Source organism: Leucopleurus acutus (assembly GCF_964270905.1).
Source record: "Leucopleurus acutus genome assembly, chromosome: 13".
Taxonomy (NCBI): Eukaryota; Metazoa; Chordata; class Mammalia; order Artiodactyla; family Delphinidae; genus Leucopleurus; species Leucopleurus acutus.
The window spans coordinates 43,420,994-43,448,892 of NC_139155.1; the positions used below are offsets into that span (position 1 = coordinate 43,420,994).

Sequence of the window (27,899 nt, forward strand, 5' to 3'; positions counted from 1 at the left end):
ATAGTTGATATTTAAACACAGATGATATTCACATTAAAATGTGAAACAACACTCTTGCCACCACCACTCTGTTGTGGGGAGAAAGGATGAAAACTTTAAAAATGAAAACAAATGTTTCGACTGCATAAGATATAATTACCTAGGAATCCCAAGAGAATCAACTGGGAAAAACTATTACAATAAGATTACTGGACACACAGAATAGCAGCAAAGTATATTCAACAAGACAGTAAACAGTAATGTTCAGGGATTGATAACAAAGGCAAATTTAAATACTAATAAGGGAAATAAAAGATATGAATACATGGTGAGAGTTTTCATGTGCCTATTTGGAAATACTAATATAATGATGTTACTTCTTGTCAAAACACCATGTAGATGTACTTCCAGTAAAATTACCAATGCAGACCATGGACAGGATGATTCTAAAGTTCATCTGGAAAAATAGGCAAAAATATCTAAAATTTCCTATTGCCATGTTTTCTTTTAAGTTTTTATTTTTAAATAATTTCAATCTTAAAGAATTATTGCAAGAATAATATAAGATCTCCCTAACCACTTTAGATTCACCAACTGTTAACATTTTGCACATTTGTTTTATCATCCTCTACTCCTGCATGTGCATATACATACATATGTATGTTATGTTTTTCTGAACCATTCAAGAGTGAATTGCCTACATTATGCCCTTTGCCCCTTAATAGTGTATATTTCCTAAGCATAAGGATATTTTCTTATGTAACCACGGTACGTTGATAACAATACTTTTATTTACAGTCTGTATTCTAACTTTGCCAAGTGTCCCAATGTCGTACTTTATAGTATTTTTGTTTCTTCCAGTACAGAATCCATTCCAGAATCACGTATGGCATTTACTTTTCATTTCTCTTTATTTCATTTTAATCTGGAACAGTTCTTCAACCTTTCTTTGTCTTTCATCACATGGATGTTTTTCAAGAATACACACCAGATATTTTATAGAATATTTCTCAGTTTGGGTTTTTCTGATATTTCCTCATGATTAGATTCTAGTAATGAATGCGTTTTTAAGGTGGAATGTTATGTGATTGAGGTCCTGAACTTCTCAGGGAATCATATCCAGAGGTACGTGACGTGAACGTGCTTCTCTTTGGTAATATTAAGTTTTATCACTTGGTCAAGATGTGTCCAGTTTCTACCCTCTACAATTACTTTTCCTCCCCTGGTAATTAATTAGCTTCTGGGGATGACATTTTAAGACCTTGCACGTTATCTATTACCTTAATCAAACTTCTATAAATTCAGTATTAATGATTCTAGTGTATAATCTTTACTGTAATAGATACAAAATTATGATTTTTTTCAATTCCACCACTTCTTTACATTTGTCAGCTTTTCCCCCATTCATTTTTTTCATTCATTCATCTTTTTGTTAGCAATATGGACTTAGACGTTCCTGTTTTATTCAATAGATTGTAACTCATTACAGTCTTCATTTACTGTGGTACTCAAACTGTCCCAGATTTAGCTAGCGGGGGCTAGTTCAGGCTGGCTCCTGTGTCTTTTTGACATGATCCCATCATCTTATGAGCACTTCCTGGCACAACAGAATGTTCCAAGCTAATCTTGTATCTTTCCTGCCCTAGCCCTGGAATCAGTCATTTGTCCCAGGAGCCCTAGTTCCTTTTAATGGGGAATGAGTTGGGCACTAAGTATACTTGGCGATAGTTGGAATCTTTGCTTCTAGTCCCTCGGAAAGAACAAAGCTAAGTAATATGTGTGTGTGTGGTTTCTTCAATTATGAGTTGGTACTAATACGTCCAATTCCAATCCAACCCTGTGGAGTTCTTGCTTGCTTTTCCCAATTCCATACTTCCGTCTCCCCTGCCACGGTGAAAACTCTGGCTCCCAAAATATCGACACATTTACTCATTTGTTCAGTCCTACAATACACATAGAGTTGTTTGAGAATCACTCTACCTATACCCCTATACAAAACAAATCTACTAAAAAGAACACAATCTTGGTTGGTCTTTTCTTTTCCCTACTTGTAGTATATAGTCAGTGTTCCAAAGTTACTTGGATTATTTCTCTGTCCCCAGGGCTGTTAGTTTATTCATTTGAAATACAGTTGGGTTCATCTGTTTCCATTTGCATTCAGCTTTTTTTTTAAATTTCTTGTTAACTTTTATTTTACTTTTTGAATATATAGGCCATTAGCATACTTCCTAAAAGACAAAACTCTATAGCAAGGTTTACTCACAGAGGTGTCACTCTCTCCCATGTCCCTTCCTCCCTCCCCTCCCTCCTGTAAGTGACCAATTTCATTGTTTTCTGGTTTATTTTTCTTGTGTTCCTTAAAAAAAAAATAAGCAGAAATATACACACAGACACACACATATATACACACACACACACACACTTTTCCTTCTTTCTTAAACAAAAAGGCAATATACCATATAAATTTTCATGTGCTTTGCTTTTTTTTTAACTTAGTATATCCTGGAATTTATTTCATACCAATTCACTGAACTAACAGTACTCATTCATTTTCACATAATATCATTTCGTGTGTGTACCATAGTTTATTCAATCAATTGTCAATGTTTGGGCATTGAAATAGGTTCCAGTATTTTACAAATACAAATGATACTACAACGAATAACCTTGTACATGGGTATTTTCATACGGTTGGAGAAATGTCTTCAGGGTAAATTCCTAAAAGTAGCATTGCTGGGTGGAGGGATAAATGCATGAATAGATTGGTTAGATATTGCCAAATTCCCGGCCACCGGGCTTGTACTATTTGCATTTCCACCAGCTATGAACAAGAGTGCCTGTTTCCCCATAGCTTTACCAACTGAGGGCAGTGTCAAGCTTTTGAATATTTATCAGTGTTCTAGGTGAGAAATGGTATCTCAGTGGAATTATAGTTTACCTTTCTGTTTAGTATAAGAAAAGCTGAACATCTTTTCATAGATGTATCTTTTTAGTAGATTGATTTTTCATGGCTTTTCTGTTTTTCTGGAGGTTTTGGGGTCTTTTTTAAAAACTGCTTATGTATTAGGGATGTTGGCTCTTTTTCTGTCATATACACTGGAAATATTTTCTGTCAATCTGTTATTTGACTTTTGACTTTGCTTCTCTTGTTTATTTCCATCTAAAAACTTTGAGTCAGAATAACCACAAGTGAGGGCTTTTGTCATCAGATCTCAAAATGTATGACAAAGATACAGGAATTAAAACAGTATTGTTATGATAGGAAAATAGGCAGAAAGGTCATACATAGGGTAAAATGGCCCCTAAATAGATGCTAATATATGTATACATTTGAGTGTATGTGTTTTATAAATTTAATATATAATAAAAGTGGCACTTCAGATCAGTGATGAAAGGGATGGTTATTTGGAAATGTACTGGACACTCAGTTAACTATTTAAAAAACTGAAGTCAGATTCCTACCTTAAATAATCCACCAAAAAAATTAAATAAGTTAAATATTTAATAAATGAAACCATCAAAATGCCGGAAGAAAATATTGGTTAATGATATCAACATTTCTCAACCTGAGCACCCGTGAAAATTGGACTGGATAAATCTTTGCTGTAGGACTGTCCTGTGCCTTGTAGCATGTTTACCACCATTCTTTGTTCCCACTAGGTGTAAGCACCCTCCCAGTCATGGCCATCAAAAATGTCTGAAGACACTGTCAGGTGTCCCTTGGTGGGGGGGGGGGGCAAAACCACTCCTAGATCAGAACCTTGATCTATATCTTCTCAACAAGTAGACACATAACACCCAAGAATGAAATCACAAAGGAAATGTTTGAAAATGCTGCATAGAAAAAAACTTTAATACTTAAAGAAGGCATAAAATTGAAATGCAAGCAACATATTGGAAAATGTATAGCATAAATGACATTCACATTGCATAAATAGTAATCAATAAGATAGCCATCACAACAGAAAAATGGGTGAGGGACACAAGTAGACAATTCACAGAGGAAAAACTCTAAATAGCTTGATAAATAAATACCAGAAAATATTCACAATACTAATATTCAAGCATATTCAACATAAGACATAAACAAATGCAGGACACATGCTTTACTTTTAATATTGGTAAACAATGTATTCAGCATGGGTATGGGGAAACATAACTTCATAGAGTAGAAATATGTCTATGTATAACATTGATGAAGTACAATGGGTAACACATATTAGACCTTTCACATGTATACACAGCTTTGTCCATGCAATTCTACTTCTGAGACTTTATCCTAAGGAAATAATTGAAGTGTAAAAAAGTTTGCTGCAGTACTATTTATACTTGCTAAAAATTGGGAAATCCCATCTGTCTAACAATAAGGAATTGGTCAAATGAATTAAGGCATATCCATATATAATAGAATATGTTAGGTTAGTATTACAATTGATGGAGTATATGCACAGGAAAATGGATAAATTACAGTGAGAAGCAGAGCAATAAAACTGTATGTGTATTTATACATCTCTGAGATAGACTGATACACTCATTTCTTTTTTCTTTTTTTTTTATTTCATTCTTTTTAATTGCTGAGTAGTATTCCAATGTATATATGTACCACATCTTTATCTGTTCATCTGTCGATGGACATTTAAGTTGCTTCCGTGTCTTGGCTATTGTAAACAGCGCTGCGGTGAACATTGGGATGCATGTGTCCTTTCAAACCATGATTTCCTCTGGATGTATGCCCAGGAGTGGGATTGGTGGGTCATATGGTAGCTCCATTTTTAGTTTCTTAAGGAACCTCCATACTGTTCTCCATGGTGGCTGCACCAATTTACGTTCCCACCAATGGTGCAGGAGGGTTCCCTTTTCTCCACACCCTTGCCAGCATTTATTGTTTGTAGACTTTTTGACGATAGCCATTCTGAGTGGTGTGAGGTGATACCTCACTGTAGTTTTGATTAGCATTTCTCTAATAATTAGCGATGTTGAGCATCTTTTCATGTGCCTCTTGGCCATCTGTATATCTTCTTTGGGAAAATGTCTATTTATGTCTTCTGCCCATTTTTTGATTCGGTTGTTTTGGGTTTTTTTTATGTCAAGCCGCATGACCTGTTTGTAAAATTTAGAGACTAATCCCTTGTCACTCGCATTGTTTGCAAATATTTTCTCCCATTCTGTAGGTTGTTTTCTCATTTTGTTTATGATTTCCTTTGCTGTGCAAAAGCTTTTGAGTTTAATTAGGCCCCAGTTGTTTATTTTTGTTTTTATTTCCAGTACTCTAGGAGGCGGATCATAAAAGATATTGCTGAGATTTATGTCAAAGCGTGTTCGGCCTATGTTTTCCTCTAAGAGTTTTGTAGTATCTGGTCTTACATTTAGGGCTTTAATCCATTTTGAGCTTATTTTTGTGTATGTTGTTAAAGGATGTTCTAATTTCATTTTTTTACATGTAGCTGTCCAATTTTCCCAGCACCATTTATTAAAGAGACCATCTTTCCTCCATTGTATAGCCTTGCTTTCTTTGTCATAGATTAATTGCCCATAGGTACATGGGTTTATTTCTGGGCTTTCCACCCTGTTCCATTAATCTGTATTTCTGTTTTTGTGCCTGTACGGTACTGTTTTGGTGACTGTAGCTTTGTAGTATAGACTGAAGTCAGGGAGCCTGATTCTTCCAGCTCCATTTTTCTGTCCCAAGATTGCTTTGGCTATCTGGGGTATTTTGTGTCTCCATACAAATTTTAAGATTTTTTTGTTTCAGTTCTGTGAAAAATGCCACTGGTAAATTGATAGGGATTGCATTGAATCTGTAGATTGCCTTGGGTGGTATGGCCATTTTAACAATATTGATTCTTCCAATCCAAGAACATGGTATATCTTTCCAACTGTTTGTATCATCTTCACTTTCTTTCATCAGTGTCTTATAGCTTCAGAGTACAGATCTTTTGCCTTCTTAGACAGGGATATTCTTAGGTATTTTATTCTTTTTGCTACAATGGTAAATGGGATTGTTTCTTTAATTTCTTTTTCTGATCTTTTGTCGTTAGTGTATAGAAATGCAACAGATTTATGTGTATTAATTTTGTATCCTGTAACTTTACCTAATTCAGTAACGAGTTCTATTAGTTTTCTGGTAGCATCTTTAGGATTTTTTATGTGTAGTATCATGTCATCTGCAGACACTGACAGTTTTCCTTCTTCTTTTCCAATTTGGATTCCTTTTATTTTTTTATCCTTCTCTGATTGCCATAGCTAGGGACTTCCAAAACTATGTTGAATAAAAGTGGCGAGAGTGGACATCCTTGTCTTGTTCCTGATCCTTTCCCCATTGAGTATGATGCTAGCTCTAGGTTTATCATATGTGGCCTTTATTACGTTGAGGGATGTTCCTTCTATACCCAGTTTCTGGAGAGTTTTTATCATAAATGGGTGTTGAATTTTGTCAAAAGCTTTTCCTGCATCTATTGAGATGATCACATGGGTTTGGGGGTTTTTTTTTTTAATTTTATTTTATTTATTTATTTTTATACAGCAGGTTCTTATTAGTCATCCATTTTATACACATCAATGTACACATGTAAATCCCAATCTCCCAATTCATCGCACCACCACCACCACCCCTGCTGCTTCCCCGCCTTGGTGTCCATACGTTTGCTCTCTACATTTGTGTCTCTATTTCTGCCTTGCAAACCGGTTCATCTGTACCATTTTTCTAGGTTCCACATACATGCATTAATATACAATATTTGTTTTTCTCTTTCTGACTAACTTCACTCTGTATGACAGTCTCTAGATCCATCCACGTCTCTACAAATGACCCAGTTTTGTTCCTTTTTATGGCTGAGTAATATTCCATTGTATATATGTACCACATCGTCTTTACCATTCGTCTGTCGATGGGCATTTAGATTGCTTCCATGACCTGGCTATTGTAAATATTGCTGCAGTGAATATTGGGGTGCATGTGTCTTTTTGAATTATGGTTTTCTCTGGGTATATGCCCAATAGTGGGATGGCTGGGTCATATGGTAGTTCTATTTTTAGTTTTTTAAGGACCCTCCATACTGTTCTCCATAGTGGCTGTATCAATTTACATTCCCACCAACAGTGCAAGAGGGTTCCCTTTTCTCCACACCCTCTCCAGCATTTGTTGTTTGTAGATTTTCTGATGATGCCTATTCTAACTGGTGTGAGGTGACACCTCATTGTAGTTTTGATTTGCATTTCTCTAATAATTAGTGATGTTGAGCAGCTTTTCATATGCTTCTTGGCCATCTGTATGTCCTCTTTGGAGAAATGTCTATTTCAGTCTTCTGCCCATTTTTTGATTGGGTTGTTTGTTTTTTTTAATATTGAGCTGCATGAGCTGTTTATATATTTTGGAGATTAATCCTTTGTCTGTTGACTCATTTGCAAATGTTTGCTCCCATTCTGAGGCTTCTCTTTTCGCCTTGTTTGTAGTTTGCTTTGCAAAAGCTTTGAAGTTTCATTAGGTCCCATTTGTTTATTTTTGTTTTTATTTCCGTTACTCTAGTAGGTGGATCAAAAAGGATCTTGCTGTGATTTATGTCAAAGAGTGTTCTTCCTATGTTTTCCTCTAAGAGTTTTATAGTGTCTGGTCTTACATTTAGGTCTCGAATCCATTTTGAGTTTATTTTTGTGTATGGTGTTAGGGCGTGTTCTAATTTCATTCTTTTACATGTAGCTGTCCAGTTTTCCCAGCAGTGCTTATTGAAGAGACTGTCTTTTCTCCATTGTATATCCTTGCCTCCTTTGTCACAGATTAGTTTACCATAGGTGCGTGGGTTTATCTCTGGGCTTTCTATCCTGTTCCATTGATCTATATTTCTGTTTTTGTGCCAGTACCATATTGTCCTGATTAGTGTACCTTTGTAGTATAGTCTGAAGTAAGGGAGTCTGATTCCTCCAGCTCTGGTTTTTTCCCTCAAGACTGCTTTGGCTATTCGGGGTCTTTTGTGTCTCCATACAAATTTTAAGATTTTTTGTTCTAGTTCTGTAAAAAATGCCATTGGTAATTTGATGGGGATTGCCTTGAATCTGTAGGTTGCTTTGGGTAGTATAGTCATTTTCACAATGTTGATTCTTCCAATCCAACAACATGGTATATGTCTCCATCTGTTGGTTTCATCTTTAAATTCTTTCACAGTGTCTTATAGTTCTGTGCATACAGGTCTTTTGTCTCCCTCGGTAGGTTTATTCCTAGGTATTTATTCTTTTTCTTGCAGTGGTAAATGGGACTGTTTCCTTCACTTCTTTCATATTTTTCATCATTAGTGTATAGGAATGCAAGAGATTTCTGTGCATTAATTTTGTATCCTGCTACTTTACCAAACTCATTGATTAGCTCTAGTAGTTTTCTGGTGGCATCTTTAGGATTCTCTACGTATAGTATCATGTCATCTGCAAACAGTGACCGTTTTGCTTCTTCTTTTCCAATTTGTATTCCTTTTATTTCTTTTTCTTCCTTGATTGCATGGCTAGGACTTCCAAAACTATGTTGAATAATAGTGGCGAGAGTGGACATCCTTCTCTTGCTTCTGATCGTAGAGGAAATGCTTTCAGTTTTTCACCATTGAGAATGATGTTTGCTGTGGGTTTGTCATATATGGCCTTTATTATCTTGAGGGAGGTTCCCTCTGTGCCCACTTTCTGGAGAGTTTTTATCATAAATGGGTATCAAATTTTGTCAAAAGCTTTTTCTGCATCTATTGAGATGATCATATGGTTTTCCTCCTTCAATTTTGTAATATGGTGTACCACATCGATTGATTTGTGTATATTGAAGAATCCTTGCATCCCTGGGATAAATCCCACTTGATGATGGTATATGATCCTTTTAATGTGTTGTTGGATTCTGTTTGCTAGTATTTTGTTGATGATTTTTGCATCTATATTCATCAGTGATATTGGTCTATAATTTTCTTTTTTTGTAGTGTCTTTGTCTGGTTTTGGTATCAGGGTGATGGTGGCCTCATAGAATGAGTTTGGGAGTATTCCTTCCTCTGCAGTTTTCTGGAAGAGTTTGAGAAGGATGGGTGTTAGCTCTTCTCTAAATGTTTGATAGAATTCACCTGTGAAACCATGTGGACCAGAAGTTTTGTTTGTTGCAAGATTCTTAATCACAGTTTCAGTTTCATTACTTGTGATTGGTCTGTTCATATTTTCTATTTCTTCCTGGTTCAGTCTTGGAAGGTTATACCTTTCTAAGAATTTGTCCATTTCTTCCAAATTGTCCATTTTATTGGCATAGAGTTGCTGTAGTAGTCTCTTAGGATGCTTTGTATTTCTGTGGTGTCTGTTGTAACTACTCGTCTTTCATTTGTATTTTATTAATTGAGTCCTCTCCCTCTTTTTTTTGATGAGTCTGGCTAATAGTTTATCAACTTTGTTTATCTTCTCAAAGAACCAGCTTTTAGTTTCATTGATCTTTGCCACTGTTTTCTTCGTTTCTGTTTCCTTTATTTCTGCTCTGATCTTAATGATTTCTTTCCTTCTGCTAACTTTGGGTTTTGTTTCTTCTTCTTTCTCTAGTTCTTTAGGTGTAAGGTTAGATCGTTTATTTGAGATTTTTCTCGTTTCTTGATGTAGGCTTGTATTGCTATAAACTTCCCTCTTAGACTGCCTTTGCTGCATCCCATAGGATTTGGATCATTGTGTTTTCATTGTCATTTATCCCTAGGTATTTTCTTTATTTCCTCTGATTTCCTCAGTGATCTCTTGGTTATTTAGTAACATACTGTTCAGCCTCCATGTGTTTGTGTTTTTTACATTTTTTCCCAGTAATTGATTTCTAATCTCATAGCATTGTGGTCAGAAAAGATGCTTGATATGATTTCAATTTTCTTAAATTTACTGAAGCTTAATTTGTGACCCAAGATGTGATCTATCCTGGAGAATGTTCCATGTGCACTAGAGAAGAAAGTGTAATCTGCTGTTTTTGGATGGAATGTCCTATAAATATCAATTAAATCTATCTGGTCTGTTGTGTCATTTAAAGCTTGTGTTTCCTTGTTAATTTTCTGTTTGGATGATCTGTCCATTTGTGTAAGTGAGGTGTTAGGAGTCCCCCACTATTATTGTCTTACTGTCGATTTCCTCTTTTATAGCTCTTAGCAGTTGCCTTATGTATTGAGGTGCTCCTATGTTGGGTGCATATATATTTATAATTGTTACATCTTCTTCTTGGATTGATCCCTTGATCATTGTGTAGTGTCCTTCCTTGTCTCTTGTAGCATTCTTTCTTTTAAAGTCTATTTTATCTGATATGAGTATTGCTACTCCAGCTTTCTTTGGATTTCCATTTGCATGGAATATCTTTTTCCATCCCCTCACTCTCAGTCTGTATGTGTCCCTAGGTCTGAAGTGGGTCTCTTGAAGACAGCATATATATTGGTCTTGTTTTTGTATCCATTCAGCAAGCCTGTGTCTTTTGGTTGGAGCATTTAATCCATTCACGTTTAAAGGAATTATCGATATGTATGTTCCTGTGACCATTTTCTTAATTGTTTTGGGTTTGTTTTTGTAGGTCCTTTTCTTCTCTTGTGTTTCCTACTTAGAGAAGTTCCTTTAGCATTTGTTGTAGAGCTGGTTTGGTGGTGCTGAATTCTCTTAGCTTTTGCTTGTCTGTAAAGCTTTTGACTTCTCCATCAAATCTGAATGAGATCCTTGCCAGGTAGAGTACTCTTGGTTGTAGGTTCTTCCCTTTCATCACTTTAAGTCCGATGCCACTCCCTTCTGGCTTGTAGAGCTTTTGCTGAGAAATCAGCTCTTAACCTTATGGGAGTTCCCTTGTATGTTATTTGTCATTTTTCTCTTGCTGCTTTCAATAATTTTTCTTTGCCTTTAATTTTTGCCAATTTGATTACTATGTGTCTTGGCGTGTTTCTCCTTGGTTTTATCCTGTATGGGACTCTCTGCACTTCCTGGACTTGGGTGGCTATTTCCTTTTCCATGTTAGGGAAATTTTCAACTATAATCTCTTCAAATATTTTCTCAGGTCCTTTCTCTCTCTTCTCCTTCTGGGACCCCTATAATGCGAATGTTGTTGTGTTTAATGTTGTCCCAGAGGTCTCTTAAGCTGTCTTCATTTCTTTTCATTCTTTTATCTTTATTCTGTTCTGCAGCAGTGTATTCCACCATTCTGTCTTCCAGGTCACTTACCCGTTCTTCTGCCTCAGTTATTCTGCTGTTGATCCCTTGTAGTGTATTTTTCATTTCAGTTATTGTATTGTTCATCTCTGTTTGTTTGTTCTTTAATTCTTCTAGGTCTTTGTTAACCATTTCTTGCATCTTCTCAATCTTTGCCTCCATTCTTTTTCCGAGGTCCTGAATCATCTTCACTATCATTATTCTGATTTCTTTTTCTGGAAGGTTGCCTATCTCCACTTCATTAAGTTGTCTTTCTGGGGTTTTATCTTGTTCCTTCATCTGGTACATAGCCCTCTGCCTTTTCATCTTGTCTGTCTTCCTTTGAATGTGGTTTTTGTTCCACAGGCTGCAGGATTGTAGTTCTTGCTTCTCCTGTCTGCCCTCTGGTGGATGAGGCTGTCTAAGAGGCTTGTGCAAGTTTCCTGATGGGAGGGACTGGTGGTGGGTACAGCTGGCTTTTGCTTTGGTGGGCAGAGCTCAGTAAAACTTTAATCCACTTGTCTGCTGATGGCTGGGGCTGGGTTCCCTCCCTGTTGGTTGTTTGGCCTGAGGCGACCCAACACTGCAGCCTACCCGGGCTCTTTGGTGGGGCTAATGGCAGACTCTGGGAGGGCTCACGCCAAGGAGTACTTCCCAGAATTTCTGTGCCAGTGTCCTTGTCCTCACAGTAACACACAGCTGCCCCCAACATCTGCAGGAGACCCTCCAACAGTAGCAGGTAGGTCTGTTTCAGTCTCCTATGGGTCACTGCTCCTTCCCCTGGGTCGCGATGAGCACACTACTTTGTGTGTGCCTTCCAAGAGTGGAGTCTCTGTTTCCCCCAGTCCTGTCAAAGTCCTGCAATCAAATCCCACTTGCCTTCAAAGTCTGATTTCTCTAGGAATTCTTCCTCCCATTGCCGGACCCCCAGATTGGGAAGCCTGACGTGGGGCTCAGAACTTTCACTCCAATGGGTGGACTTCTGTGGTATAAGTGTTCTCCAGTCTGTGAGTCACCCACCCAGCATTTATGGGATTTGATTTTATTGTGTTTGTGCCCCCCCTACCGCCTCATTGTGGCTTCTCCTTTGTCTTTGGATCACATGGGTTTTATTCTTCAGTTTGTTGATGTTCTGTATCACACTGATTGATTTTCGGATATTGAAAAATTCTTGCATCCCTGGGATAAATCCCACTTGATCATGGTGTGTGGTCCTTTTAAAGTATTGTTGAAAACCACCCAATTAAAAAATGAGTGGAAGATCTAAATAGACATTTCACCAAAGGCATACACATGACCAAGAGGCACATGAAAAGATGCTCAACATCACTAATTATTAGAGAAATGCAAATCAAAACTACAATGAGGTATCACCTCACACCTGACAGAATGGCCATTTTCAAAAAAATGAAACAATAAATGCTGGAAAGGGTGTAGTGAAAGGGAACCCTCCTGCACTGTTGGTGGGAATGTAAATTGATACAACCACTATGGAGAACAGTATGGTGGTTCCTTAAGAAACTGAAAAATTGAACTACCACATGACCTAGCAATCCCACTACTCAGCACATACCCTGAGAAAACCGTAATTCAAAAAGAGACATGTACCACAGTGTTCATTGCAGCTCTATTTACAACAGCCAGGACATGGAAGCAACCTAAATGGCCATCGACAGATGAATGGATAAAGATGTGGCACATATATACAATGCAGTATTACTCAGCCATAAAAAGAAACGGAATTGAGTTATTTGTAGTGAGGTGGATGGACCTAGAGTCTGTCTTACAGAGTGAAGGAAGTCAGAAAGAGAAAAACAAATACCATATGCTAACACATATATATGGAATCTAAAAAAAAAATGGTACTGATGAACCTAGGGGCAGGGCAGGAATAAAGATGTAGACATAGAAAATGGACTTGAGGACATGAGGGAGGGGGAAGCTGCGGTGAAGTGAGAGTAACATCAACATATATACACTACCAAATGTAAAATAGATAGCTAGTGGGAAGCAACAGCATAGCACAGGGAGATCAGCTTGGTGCTTTGCAATGACGTAGAGGGGTAGGATAGGGAGGGTGGGAGGGAGGTTCAAGAGGGAGGGGAAATGGGGATATATGTATGCACATGGCTGATTCACTTTGTTGTACAACAGAAACTAAAATAACATTGTGAAGCAATTATACTCCAATAAAGATGTATTAAAAAAAAAAAAACTTTAGTTCTGAAAGACTTCCAAAAAAAAAAAAGTATTGTTGGATTTAGTTAGCTAGTATTTTGCTGAGTGTTTTTGCGACTGTTCATCAGTGATACTGGCCTGTAATTTTCTTTTTTTGTGGTATCTTTTTCTGGTTTTGGTATCAGGGTGATAGTGGCCTCACAGAATGGGTTGGGAGTGTTCCTTCCTCTGCAATTTTTTGTAATACTTTCAGAAAGATAGGTGTTCTCTGAATGTTTGATAGAATTTACCTGTGAAGTCATCTGGTCCTGGACTTTTGTTTGTTGGGAGTTCTTTAATCACAGTTTCAATTTGAGTACTTGTGATTGGTCTGTTCATATTTTCTATTTCTTCCTGGTTCAGTCTTGGGAGACTGTACCTTTCAAAGAATTTGTCCATTTCTTGTAGGTTGTTTATTTCATTGGCATATATGGTAGTCTTTCATGATCCTTTGTATTTCTGTGGTGTCAGTTGTGACTTCTCCTTTGTCATATCTAATTTTATTAATTTGAGTCCTCTCCCCTTTTTTCTTGATGAGTGTGGCTAAAGGTTTATCAGTTTTGTTTATCTTTTCAAAGAACCAGCTTTTAGTTTCATTGATCTTTTCTGCTTTTTCTTCATCCTTATTTCTGCTCTGATCTTTATGATTTCTTTCCATCTACTAACTTTGGGTTTTGTTTGTTCTTATTTTTCTAGTTGCTTTAGGTGTAAGGTTAGATTATTTATTTGAGATTTTTCTTGTTTCCTGAGGTAAGATTATATTGCAGTAAACTTCCCTCTCAAAACTGCTTTTGCTGAATCCCATAGGTTTTGGATCGTCACGCTTTTGTTTTCATTTGTCTTTAGGTATTTTTTGATTTCCTCTTTAATTTCTTCAGTGATCCATTGGTTGTTTAGGAGCGTATTGTTTAGCCTCCATCTGTTTGTGTTTTTACAGTCTTTTTCTTGTAGTTGATTTCTAATCTCATAGTGTTGTGATCATAAAATATGCTTAATATGATTTCAATTTTCTTAAATTTACTCACTTTGTGGCCCAGCATGTGGTTAGTCCTGGAGAATGTTCCACGTGCACTTGAGAAGAATTTGTATTCTGCTGCTTTTGGATGGACTGCTCTATAAATATCAATTAAGTCCATCTAGTCTAATGTGTCATTTAAGGCCTGTGTTTTCTTATTGATCTTCTGTCTGGATGATCTGTCCATTGATGAAAGTAGGGTGTTAAAGTCCTCCACTATGTATTACTGTCGATTACTCCTTTTATGGCTATTAATATTTGCCTTATATATTGAGGTGCTCCTATGTTGGGTGCATATATATTTACAGTTGTTATATCTTCTTGGATTGATTCCCTTGACCATTATGTAGTGTCCTCCTTTGTCTCTTACAACAGTCTTTATTTTAAAGTCTGTTTTGTCTGATATGAGTATTGCTACTCCAGCTTTCTTTTGATTTCCATCTGTGTGGAATACCTTTTTCCATCCCATCACTTTCAGTCTGTGTGTGTCCCTAGATCTGAAGTGCATCTCTTGTATACACCATATATACGGGTCTTGTTTTTGTATCCATTTAGCCAGTCTGTGTCTTTTGGTTGGAGCATTTAATCCATTTACATTTAAGGTAATTATCAATATATATGTTCTTACTGCCATTTTGTTAATTGTTTTTGATTTGTTTTTATAGGTGTTTTTTCTTCCCTTCCTCTTTTGTTCTCTTGTGATTTGACGACTAACTTTAGTGTTGTGTTTGGATTCCTTATTCTTTTTTGTGTGTGTATCTATTGTAGATTTTTGGTTTGCTGTTACCATGAGTTTTTGTTATAGCAGACTATATATAAACAAGATTGTTTTAAGTTGCTGGTCTTTTAATTTCAAATGCATTTCTAATATCCTGCATTATGCTCTCCTCTTCTCATGATTGCTGGGTTTTTTAAATATTTATTTATTTATTAGCTTGGTTGCTCTGGGTCTTTGTTGGAGCAGTGGGCTCCTTACTTGCAGCTCACAGGATCCTTAGTTGCGGCTTGCGGGCTTCTTAGCTGCAGCACAAGGGCTCCTTAGTTGTGGCATGCAAACTCTTAGTTGCAGCACGCATGTGGGATCTAGTTCCCTGACCAGAGATCGAACTCGGCCCCCTGCATTGAGAGCACGGAGTCTTATCCACTGCGCCACCAGGGAAGTTCCCTGTGATTGCTGGTTTTGATATCATATTTGTGTGTGGATGATTTCCTACCTTTACTTTATGTTTGCCTTTACCATTGAGCTTTTCCATTCATAATTTTCTTATTTGTAGTTGTGGCCTTTTCTGCCTAGAGAAGTTCTTTTAGCATTTGTTGCAAAGCTGGTTTGGTGGTGCTGAATTTGAATTCTCTTAGCTTTTTCTTGTCTGTAAAACTTTTGATTTCTCTGTCAAATCTGAATGAGAACCTTGCTGGGTAGAGTATTCTTGGTTGTAGGTTCTTCCTTTTCATTACTTTAAATATATCATGCCTCTCCCTTCTGGCCTGCAGAGTTTCTGCTGAGAAACCAGCTGATAACCTTATGGGAGTTCTCTTCTATGTTATTTGTTGCTTTTCTCTTGTTGCTTTTAGTATTTTTTCTTTGTCTTTAATTTTTGTCAATTTGATTATTGTGTGTCTCAGCATGTTCCTCCTTGGGTTTATCCTGCCTGGGACTCTCAGCACTTCCTCTACCTGGGTGGACTGTTTCCTTTCCCATGTTAGGGAAGTTTTCAGCTATTATCTCTTCAAATATTTTCTCAGGTATTTTTTCTCTCTTTTCTCCTTCTGGGACCTCTATAATTCAAATATTGGTACGTTTAATGTTGTCTGAGAGGTCTCTTTGGCTGTCCTCATTTCTTTTCATTTTTTTTTTCTTTATTCTGTTCTGCAGCAGTGATTTCCACCATTCTGTCTTCCAGCTCACTTATCCATTCTTCTGCCTCAGTTACTCTGCTAATGATTGCTTCCAGTGTATTTTTCATTTCAGTTTTTGGGTTGTTCATCTCTGTTTGTTTGGTCTTTAGTTCTTCTAGGTCTTTGTTAAACATTTCTTCTGTCTTCTCAATCTGTGCCTCCATTCTTTTTCTGAGATCTTGGATCATCTTTACTATCATTGCTCTAAATTCTTTTTTGGGTAGATTGCCTATCTCCACTTCACTTAGTTGTTCTCTAGGGTTTTATCTTGTTCCTTCATCTGGGACATACTCCTCTGCCATCTCATTTTGTCTAACTTTCTATGATTGTGGTTTCCTTACCGCAGGCTGCAGGGTTGTAGTTGTTCTGCTGTCTGCCCCCTGGTGGATGAGGCTGCCTAAGAGTCTTGTGCAGGCTTCCTGGTGGGAGGGACTGGTTCCTCCCCACTGGTGGGTGCAGCTGGGTCTTGTTTGTCTGTTGGGCAGGGCTGTGTCAAGGGGCATGTTTAGTGGGCAGCTGTATGCTCAGGAAGACTTTAAGCAGCCTGTCTCTTGGTGGATGGGGCTGTGTTCCCTCCCTGTTGATTGTTTGGCCTGAGGTGTCCCAGCACTAGAGCCTACAGGCTGTTGAGTGGGTCCAGGTCTTGGAGAGAAAATGGCCACCTCCTCTAGGGCTCACACCAATTAGTACTCCCCAGAACTACTGCCACCAGTGTCTTTGTTGCTGCAGTGAGCCAAAGCTGCCCCCATTGCTGCAGGAGACCCTCCACAGCAGCAGATAGATTTGGCCCAGGCTCTTATGAGGTCACTGCTTTTTATCCTGGGTCCTGATGCACATGAGACTTTGTGTGCACCCTCCAAGAGTGGCGTCTCTGTTTCCCCCAATCCTGTGGAATTCCTGAGATCAAACCCCGCTGGCCTTCAAAGCCAGATTCTTTAGGGGCTCCTCCTCCTGTTGCCAAACCCACAGGCTGGGGAGCCTGACATGGGGCTCAGAACTTTCACTCCTGTGGGAGAACTTCTGTGGTACAATTATTTTCCAGTTTGTGGGTCGCCCACCCAGCAGGTATGGGGTTTGCTTTTATTGCAGTTGTGCCCCCTCCTACCATCTCATCGTGGCTTCTTCTTTGTCTTTGGATGTAGACTGTCTTTTCTGATAGATTCCAGTGGTTTGTTTTTTTGTCGATGGTTGTTCATCAGTTAGTTGTGATTTTGCTGTTTTTGTAAGGAGAAGTGAGCTCACATCTTCTACTCCGCCGTCTTATCTCTGTCTTTTCTTTCCGTTTATATAAAATTGTTAACAGGTTATCTTTAGTGGTCAAGTTGTATAGAAATTGTTCATTTTTATATCTGTATTTTCTAATATTTCTTCCAATGAATATGAATAGTTTTCATAATAAATAGAAGAATGGGGAGAAAGAAGACATTTTTTAAATCCTTTGTCCCAATTTTAGAACATTTAATAAAATTAGCAAATTTTTAAAGGTAAAAAATTAGAATTTTAATAGTTTAAAAAGAATTTTCTACAGTGATATTCATGAAAGCATTTTTATAACTGAAAATGATACAATGATAATACTAATGTCCCAAAATAATTATCCATATGGTAGAATACATAGGAAAAGAAACTAGAAGGATGTTTATCAAACCATTAACCATGGCTGTATCTGCATCAGGTTCATGGGTGTTATTTTTTGGGTGTTTTTCTTCTGTATTTCCCAAAATGTTACATATGAATACAGGGTACCTTCTTCTTCAGAAAAAAAAAATGCTTTTAAAAGTCTAAACTAACATCATCTTGTTATTGTTAACCACATAAATATTACAGGAGAAATGGATTGTCTAAATTTAGTATTAAAATAAAACAGCATTTTCCTTTGTGTATGCATGTGTGTCTTAACAGCATGTTCACTACTTCTCTGTGTGAATAAACTAAAGACAACTACCCTAAAATTTGATTTATCCTATTGTAGGTTGCTTCAGGTGAATGCAATGAAGACACCGAAGTTTACAACATCACCCTTTGTACGGGGGATGAACTCACTCTCATGGGCCAGGCAGAAATCCTTTATGCAAAGACTTTCAAGGAGAAGTCACGACTCAACACCATCTTCAAAAAGATTGGGAAGCTCAATTCCATCAGCAAACTGGGAAAAGGCAAAATGCCGTGCCTCATTTGCATGAATCACCGGACCAACGAGAGCATCAGCCTCCCGTTCCAGTGCAAGGGCAGGTTCAGCACCCGAAGCCCCCTGGAACTTCAGATGCAGGAGGGCGAGCACACCATCCGCAACATTGTGGAGAAAACCAGACTTCCCGTGAACGTGACTGTGCCCAGCCCTCCGCCGAGGAACCCGTATGACCTCCACTTCATCCGTGAGGGGCACCGCTACAAGTTTGTGAACATCCAGACCAAGACAGTGGTGGTTTGCTGTGTGCTGCGGAACAACAAGATCCTCCCCATGCACTTCCCTTTGCACTTGACTGTCCCCAAGTTTAGCCTCCCAGAACACCTGGTGAAGGGGGAAGTATGGCCTGAAACCCTGGTCCATCACTGGCTGGGTATCTGCCAAGAACAGTTCGACATCGATGAGTATTCACGGGCGGTCCGCGATGTGAAGACCGACTGGAATGAGGACTGTAAGAGCCCCAAGAAGGGCCGGTGCACTGGCCACAACCATGTTCCCAATTCCCTTAGCTACGCTCGCGATGAGCTCACCCAGTCCTTCCACCGGCTCTCCGTCTGTGTGTATGGCAACAATCTCCATGGCAACAGTGAGGTGAACCTCCACGGCTGCAGGGACCTGGGGGGAGAGTGGGCCCCCTTTCCTCATGACATCCTGCCCTATCAGGACTCGGGTGATAGTGGGAGCGACTACCTTTTCCCAGAAGCTAGTGAAGAATCAGTGGGCATCACAGGGAAGTCAGAACTTCCTTATGAAGAGCTGTGGCTGGAAGAAGGCAAGCCCAGCCATCCGCCTCTCACTCGCTCCCTGAGCGAGAAGAGCAGATGTGATCAGTTTCGAGGTTCTGTCCGGTCCAAATGTGCACCTTCTCCCCTTCCTGTCCCCGGAACTCTGGGAGCAGCAATGAAGTCTTCAGAGATTGCCCTACCTCCACCTCCAGTGCCTCCCAAATCTGAAGCCGTAAGTCCTTTCTGGTTTTGGGCGATGTGCCGGTCCTTCTATCTCTCTGCTCAGTCATCTGCTAATTTATTTTCTTTCTTAAAGAAAACTCCCCAATGGAAGAGTATCAGAATGAGCAATTTGCTTAATTTGGAGTGAAATAATAGAAGTATTTGCTGGATTATTTTTACCATTTGGGAGTTAAGAGTTTTACTCTACATTTGATGAGAAATTCTTGGAGAGTTTTTATTAGGAGAGGTTTAAACCTGCTGCCTAGAGAACGGATAACAGCGAGGGGAGAGCAGAAGGCGGAGACCAGATAAGAGGGATGAATATGGTAACAGGTATGAAATGATGACACCCTGAACCACAGCAGTTGGTAGCAGCAGATGGCAGGGAGAAACGAGCTGCTTCGGATCATGTTTCAGAGGTGGAACCAACAGTATTTACTGATTAAATTGGATGTGGGTAGTGAAGGAAAGAGAGAAATCAGGAGAAACTCCTAGATTTGTAGCCTGAGCAGCAGAGTGGATCATTGGTGCCGCTTACCGCTGATGCGGACTGAAGGAGGAGTGGATTTATTTGGGGGAAGGAGAGATCAAGAGACATCAGCATCATTTGTAACTCTCTCCTCACAGTTGCATTGAGATCAAAGCATCATGGGGGTGCTCACTTACACACCACACACACAGGCGCCAGCCCGGTTTTGCTTACCACCTCAAACGTAACTCACTCAGCTGAGGAGGAGTCTATCAGATTTTAATGTAAAAGGTCATACAGGACGGGAGAAAGAGCCCTCTGTTTTGACCATGTTCTTTGATTGACAGGCACTCTGAACCTTCACGACTCATTTTTGATCATTGGATTTCATTATATCTGAAGGGCGAAAGCGCTTGAGGCATAGGGTGTAATTCTGTTCATTTATTTGACAGTATCTGTGGTAGTGGTTTCCTTTTTTTCTATCTCTAGCAGAATCCTTTAAAAGAAAAAAAAAAAAGAAAACTAACACAGATCACAATAAATAGAAGAATTACAATCAAAACCCATCTGACTGAAGGACAGATTGGAGGGATGGGGTCTCCCCTTGGCCCTGTCTGCTCTGCCCCCACCAGGTGGTCTCAGGACACCTCTCTGGAAACACAGGGCTGTGTAGAGCCTCGTATCAAAACCATGGGCTAGACACTAGAAAAGTCACCATCAGTGACCACTGAAATCATGACGCTGGACTCTAGCAACTTCCCCTTTTGTAGGGAAGGTAACAGATGAAAAAGAGGACTACTATACAAGTTAAAATGTGGCAAGTATACATAGGTCATGTATGGGGGGAGTTCAGAGGAGAAAAGAACTTCTAGTTGTGCAAGAGAAGCCTTCATGGAGATGACATTTCAGATGAGCCGAGAGCATATACATGAATGGAAAGAGCAGAGAGATGGGAAAGAAGGGCGTTCCAGACAGAATGGCTTGAGCAAAGGCAAGGGCAGATGAGGGAAGACGCAGAGTTTTGCTGGGCGAGTGGAATAGGGCTGAAGAGGGAGTATGAAGGGCAGTGGTGTCTTCAAGGCTGGAACCAGGTCATGGACAGCTCTGGACACCAGGCAGCACTTCGTGCTGGGCGTCATACATAGCTGTCCATGCAGAGCCCTCATTGCTGCAAAGCTTTCCTGAGAGAAGACCCACCTCCAGCTGTTTATTCCAGGACATAACAACCCCCCAGAGACTGCAGGTCTCTCCCTTCCCCTGCTCCTTACAAGATCTACCAGGATCTTAAGGCACAAGCCCAGAGATCCCCGTATCCAGTAGGGGTTGTGGAGTATTTGGGGGAAGTCTTGGTGGAGTCAGAGTCCTTGGTTCTTTTATTCATGTCAGATGGTGTTCCCCCAAAAAACAGGTAAAAGGTGAGGGGACACTCCTAGTAAGTACATTTTTAGCGGTGTCTCAACTTACCTGTGTATGTGATGTTGCTTGAAGCTTGGAGCCTTCTCTTCAATAGGAATGTGACCACATGAGCTTTTCCTATAGAACTCTGGTCCCACCTGGCACATAACGGGGACTCCTGTTTGTTGACTGACTGATAGACTCATCCAAGGTGGTCCCACCCAGTTATTTACATAACCAAGTCTTGAGGTAGGAAACTGGCAGTGATTGTTTTCACTGAGGCTAGTGAAAGATGAGTAAGAACACAAATATTAAGAGGCCCTATCTTGACCCTGGTACTGAAAGAAAAACGTTAAATTTGAAACTAAAAGCAAATCTCACAGCAGAAGAAAAGGTTTGGGCCTCCAGTCTAAGCCGTAATTTCTTATGACATAAGAGAACCTTCTCAGAGCATATTCGGTGTTTATAGAATGCTCTAATCATAAAGACTTTTTATAAACACGTGAAATTACTTAATTTTCTTTTTTTAAGAATTAGGCATTTCAAATGAAGTCATGTCTTTTATTGGTTCTGTGACCATGAAACAAATTTTCCAGTTTTAGGATGTGCGTGGGATCCAGAGAACGTCATAACTGTTAGATGTGGCTTCAGCTTGTAGCTTTCAAAAGGGAACTTTAATGGGGCATAAATTCAAGTGCTCCCACAGAATTAAACTTCTTTGGTTAGTGACAGTGGGGTGGGTCCTGGGAAAAAGCTGGGCCGTAGAAAGGGAAGCAGAGCTGATAACTGGCAAAGGAACGCTGCTTTGCCACAGTCCGTGTCCCAGTCATGTTAATATCTAGAGGGACAGTGGCTCCACTACAGTGTATGTCAGCCTGTGCCTTTTCTCCTTATTCTATTCTTCACTCTCTACTTCAGGGTCCTAAGTTACAGCAAATATCTGTGCTCTTTCTCCAGCAGATTTTGACACTCTTTGTTTCTGTAAATGAGATGAAAATCTTTCTCCTTCAACAGTAATTCTTGCTATGTTTCCAGCAGTGTGCTGCAGTTCCGGTATCATCTGGTTAATGCTTGACCACTGTCCTATCCATATGCTAAAATGGAAAACTAGGCTATGGGGCCAAACAGAAAATCCTCAGTGGAGGAGTGATCAGTTTAGCCCTGTTAATATACTTTGTACTTGATGTGGCTACTTAGAATTATGCTCTAGTCTGTACCTTTGTAAAGATCGTTAAATACAAAGGTTTTTTTTCTTTAAACACAAAACACTGCCACTTACCTTTCCCAACAATAAGAGGCTATTGCCCCACTAACTGGAACATCCCAGGGAAGAGTAAACAGCTCCTGGTTCCAGGCACAGAAGAGAAATTGTTGCAGATGAGCCCAAGCTGGGGAGCTGCCCAGCTTACTGAGTGGTGACATTTTCATTTTTTTAAATTGTGCAGAGTGCCCTCAAATCTGAATGACCTGACAGTTCCTCTTGAGTGGGTTATCCTTAATTGGTTCATATGTTCTAAACACATCCTCTATTTCGTAACATTGTGGGCCTCATTCCATAATTTTAATTTTCTGGCTGTTGGCTGATAATGTCTAAAATATTTACCCAGATACTCTCTACAAGTGACAGTCTTCAAGAGCTGCCTTTATTTTGGTGGGGTTTTTCTTTTTTTTTTTTTTTTTTTCCTCTTTGGAAGATGCCATTTTGGAGAGCAGTGACGGGAAGGCTTGATAGTGCATGAAATCTATAAATAGAATGTTTGACTCTTAGACTATTCTGGTCAATGCAGTAAATTACAAATCAGTATCAAAACTACTGGATCACAACTCTTCTATAGCTATGTGTGCAGTAGTATCAAACCTGAGGACCCCAGAACCCAGGGATTAATTCATGTCCTCTGTCTGTCTTTAGTAACAGAAAAACAAAAGTGCATTCACTCTTGGTTGGATGTTAACGTGGCAGCGATTCTTGAGATTCATGAAAGAAAAATCATAAAAGGAGCTCTAGGTCAAAACCACTGGTTTAAAGCAAGTTTTCCTGCAGTGTGGATGAAGAATTTGTTAACCTTTGGGATTGACAGGATGCCCCCTGACAATGACAATACAAGAAGCAGGGTGTAGGGACTGAATTGTAAGATGGATTGTGGTAGCATACATTCATTGTTATAAGGCTGAAGTCCATCATACATAAAGTTCCTGTAATGGAGCACACTGTCTTATTGATGTTTGAGAAAAATAAGACATAAAGGGCGAATTTAATCCAGATCTACACTGCACCTGGTTCAGTAGGTGCCCGAAAAGACTGCACTATCCAGGAGTCTGAATCTGCAGACTGAGCAGCTGATGAGAAAACAGCAGGGGACACCAAGCATCCTGAGAGTCTTCATTTCCCTTCTCAGTGGAATTTCACCGGGAGCAGAGAGGAGTGATCTGCCACACTATGTGATGGGTCATGCGAGGCACAAAACATCATGTCTAAGAGCCACACGTGGATTTGCGTCCTCACTCTGCCACTTAGTAGCTTCATAGCTTCACACCTTGGGCAAACTATTTAACTTTCTGAGTCAGTTCCTGCGGCAATTAATAACAGTGTCTTCATTGCATTATTGTATTATACAAAGTACTTGGCAGTTTTCCCTGGCACTCGGTAAGCATTCAGTAAATAGTAGCAGTAACTTAATATGGGATGCATTCTTTTTTAGGGTTAGATAGAAAATAATTTTTTGGAGGTTATTTCCCCTGTCCTTCCTTGCCTAAGGTGTAAGGCCTCTCCAGAGAGTCGTGGAAGCTGATGGGGACAAGGACACCTACCTCCACAGACAGACCAGCAGAGAGCCTGGCACACAGGCAGGGGACAGTCATCCCCGCATTCCAAAAGTGCATCCTAACAGGCTTGAAAAGTAGCAAAACATTCTTTTCATCTGACTTTTAAAATGTCTGCTTGATAAGCTAGATGTTATGTGTTATAGTTACCTACCTGTGGAGCCAAAATTGTAATCATGACAAACCAAGAAAAGAGCTACAGAAATGCTCAGCATCCTGTGGGCCCCAATAATATGTAATCCTTTCATGGGGGATTTGGGGGTTTTGTAGAACTATAGAGTACCTATGAAAAAGCCACATGTGGTTCTAAGGCTGCAATATGTGTCAAGAAACTGAAATTCCTAGGAAAACCTCCCTAGAAATATTAAAGCTGAGAAGTTGCCTTGACTAATTCCATTAGGCATGGCGAGGCTAGGTCATGGTGCTACCAGGTGTCACACCTGGATGTGTCCACCCAACAGAATGAGGGCCCTCACAAGACTACCCAAATTAAGAAAAAGTCATAAAAATGTATTGTTCAAAAACCGAGAGAACTGATTCTTAAGAATTGAGCTATAAGAATTAATTCTACTCTACAACCAGCAAACACTGAGGTAAGAGGCGGCAGGACATGCATACTAAAAACAGCCTTGCACCAAAAAAACGAACCCAGGCTACACAGGATGCTCCCACATAAAAATAGCCCTCCAAGACCACAGTAGATAATTGTTTCTCCTAAATTCATAGAGTAAGAGAAATATAAATAAAATTAAGCAGAGGAAACACTCCCAATTAAAAGATGAAGAGAATTCCCTTGAAAGAACAGACAATGAAACAGACCTCTTCAGTCTAATAGACACCAAGTTTAAAAGGAGATAATGAAAATACTGAAGGAATTAAGAAGGGCTATCAATAGGAATGCAGATTACTGTAAAAAGGAACTACTGTAGAAACTATAAAAGAGGAGCCAGGAAAAATTAGAAAACTCATTTGCTGAGATGAAAACTGACTGAGCTAAAGGCAATGAATAGCAGATTGAATAATGCAGAAGAACAAATAAGTGTTCTGGAAGATAGAATAATGGCAATCATCCAATCAGAACACAGAAAGCCAAACTGGGGGGAAAAAAATGAAAGCAAAATAAGAAACCTATGGGATAATATAAAGCATGCCAATCTACACATAATAGGGACCCCAGAAGGAGAAGAAAGAGAAAAGGGGTTCAAAAATGTGTTTGAAGAAATTATGGCTGAAAACTTCCCGAACCTAAAGAGGGAAACAGATATCCAGGTACAGGAAGCACAGAGGGTCCCAAACAAGATGAACCCAAACAGACCTACACCAAGCCATATTATAATAGAAATGGCAAAAGTTAAAGAGAGGAAGGATTCTAAAGGCAGCAACAGAAAAACAAAGAGTTAATTACAAGGGAACCCCCCCATAAGGCTATCAGCTAATTTCTTAATAGAAACATTTGCAGGACAGAAGGGAATGGCAAGATATAGTCAAAGTTCTGAAAGGGACAAATCTGCAACCTAGGATACGCTACCTAGCAAGATTATCATTTAGAAGGAGAGAGAAAGAATTTCTCAGACAAGCAAAAACTAAAAGAATACAGCAATACTAAACCTATCCTAAAAGAAATATTGAAAGGTCTTCTCTAAATGGAAGAGAAGCAAGAAGGTATAGGAAAGAGAAAATCACAATTGGAAAGTAAATCACTTAATAAGCCAGTAGACGGATTTTTTTAAAAATCAAAAAGATTTTTGTGAAAGTGATGACAGCCACAATGAACAGCAAAAGGATAAATATGAAGATGTAAAAGAGGACATCAAAATCATAAAATGTGGGAGAGGAGAGTAATAAAATGTAGACTTTTTTGTTTGTTTTTTTTTTAGAATGTGTTTGAACCTATATGACTACCAGTCTAAAAGCAAGTAGATAGGAAGGGGTTAAAATACTTGAAAAACGAGGTAACCACGAATCAACACATAAAATCAACTTACAAAAACCAAAAAGAAGAGAACACAAGCATAATATAAGAGGAAACCATAAACCACAAAAAGAGAAAGGGACAAAGAAGAAATACAAAATCAACTGGAAAACAAGGTTTAAAATGGCAATAAATAGATATCTATTAATAATTACTTTAAGTGTCAGTAGACTAAATGCTCCAATCAAAAGACAGGGGAATGGCAGGTTGGATTAAAAAACAAGAGCCTATAATATGCTGCTTAATGTAGGCAACACATAAAAAAGAGACCCACTTTAAGGCAAAGGACACACAGACTGAAAGTGAGGGGATGAAAAAAGATAACTCATGCAAATGGAAATGACAGAAAAGTGGGGGTCTCACTACTCATGTCAGACAAAATAGACTTTAAAACAAAGGCCATAAAGATAAAGAAGGACACTATATAGTGATAAAGGAATCAAGACAGGAAGAGGATATTACATCCTCAAAATATGTGCACCCAATATAGGAGCATCCAAATACATAAAACAAATACCAGTAGACATAAAGGGAGAAATTGATGGGAATACAATAATAGTAGAAGGCTTTAACACCCCACCCACATCAATAGACACATCTTCTAGACAGAAATCAGTAAGGCAGCAGAGATCCTAAAGGATACAATAGAACAGTTAGACTTAATTGATATCTTTTAGGACATTACATCCAGAAAAAAACCAGAATACACATTCTTTTCAAGTGCACACAGAACATTTTCTAGAATTGACCACATACAAGGGCACAAAACAAGCCTCAACAAATTTAAGAGTATAGAAATTATTTCAAGCTTCTTTTCTGACCACAATGGCATGAAACTAAAAATCAACCACAGGAAAAGAAATAAGGAAAAAATGATTACATGGAGACTGAACAACATGGTACTAAAAAACCAGTGGGTGAACAACAAAATGAAAGAGGAAATCAAAAAATACTTTGAGACAAATGAAAATAAAAACACAACCATACAAAAATCTATGGGATGCAGCAAAAGCAGTTCTTAGACAGAAGTTCATAGTGATACATGCTTTCTGCAAAGAACAGGAAAAATCTCAAACAACCTAACCTACCACCTAAAAGAATTAGAAAAATAAAATCTAAAGTGAGCAGAAGGAAGGAAATAATAAAGATCAGAGAGGACATAAATAAAATAGAGATTTAAAAAGCAATAGAAAAAAAATCAAAAAAAACAAGAGCTGGTTCTTTGAGGGGTAAACAAAATTGACAAACCTCTGGCTAGGCTCACCAAAGAGAAAAGAAAGAGGACCCAAATATACAAAATAAGAAATGAAAAAGGAGAAATAACTGATACCACAGAAATACAAAATAAAATAAGAGAATACTATGAACAATTATATGCCAACAAATTCAACAACCTAGAAGAAACGGACAAGTTTCTAGAAACGTACAGCCCACCAAAACTGATTCAAGAAGAAATAGATAATTTGAACAGACAGATCACTAGAAGTGAAATAGCGTCCGTAATTTTAAAAACTCCCTACAAACAAAAGTCCAGGACCAGATGGTTTCACAGGTGAATTCTACCAAACATAGAAAAAAGAACTTATACTGATCCTTCTCATACTCTTCCATAAGATTGAAGAGGAAGGAAGGAATGTATGCCCAAAGACATTCCACGAAGCCACCATCACCCTGATACCAAAGCCAGACCAAGACCAGTACCAAAAAAGAAAATTACAGGCCAATATCTTTGATGAATATAGATGCAAAAATTCTCAACAAAATATTTGCAAACCAAATCCAACAACACATAAAAAAGATCTTACACCACAACCAAGTTGGATTCATCCCAGGGTCACAAGGATGGTTCAACATAGCAAATT

The 27,899-nt window shown here is 38.8% G+C and overlaps 1 protein-coding gene and 1 long non-coding RNA gene across 2 annotated transcripts in view; both read left to right on the plus strand.

Annotated features, from left to right (window-relative positions):
* LOC309970932 overlaps positions 1 to 27,899 on the plus strand; it is a 371,169-nt gene that overhangs the window by 201,264 nt on the left and 142,006 nt on the right. The gene's annotated exons all lie outside the window — the stretch shown is intronic.
* Positions 1 to 27,899, plus strand: part of GAREM1 (GRB2 associated regulator of MAPK1 subtype 1) — a 216,774-nt gene that overhangs the window by 171,383 nt on the left and 17,492 nt on the right. The window contains exon 4 of the mRNA XM_082853645.1: positions 18,219 to 19,391. Within this exon, the coding sequence (XP_082709771.1) occupies positions 18,219 to 19,391 (1,173 nt within the window). The remainder of the gene's footprint in view (positions 1 to 18,218; positions 19,392 to 27,899) is intronic.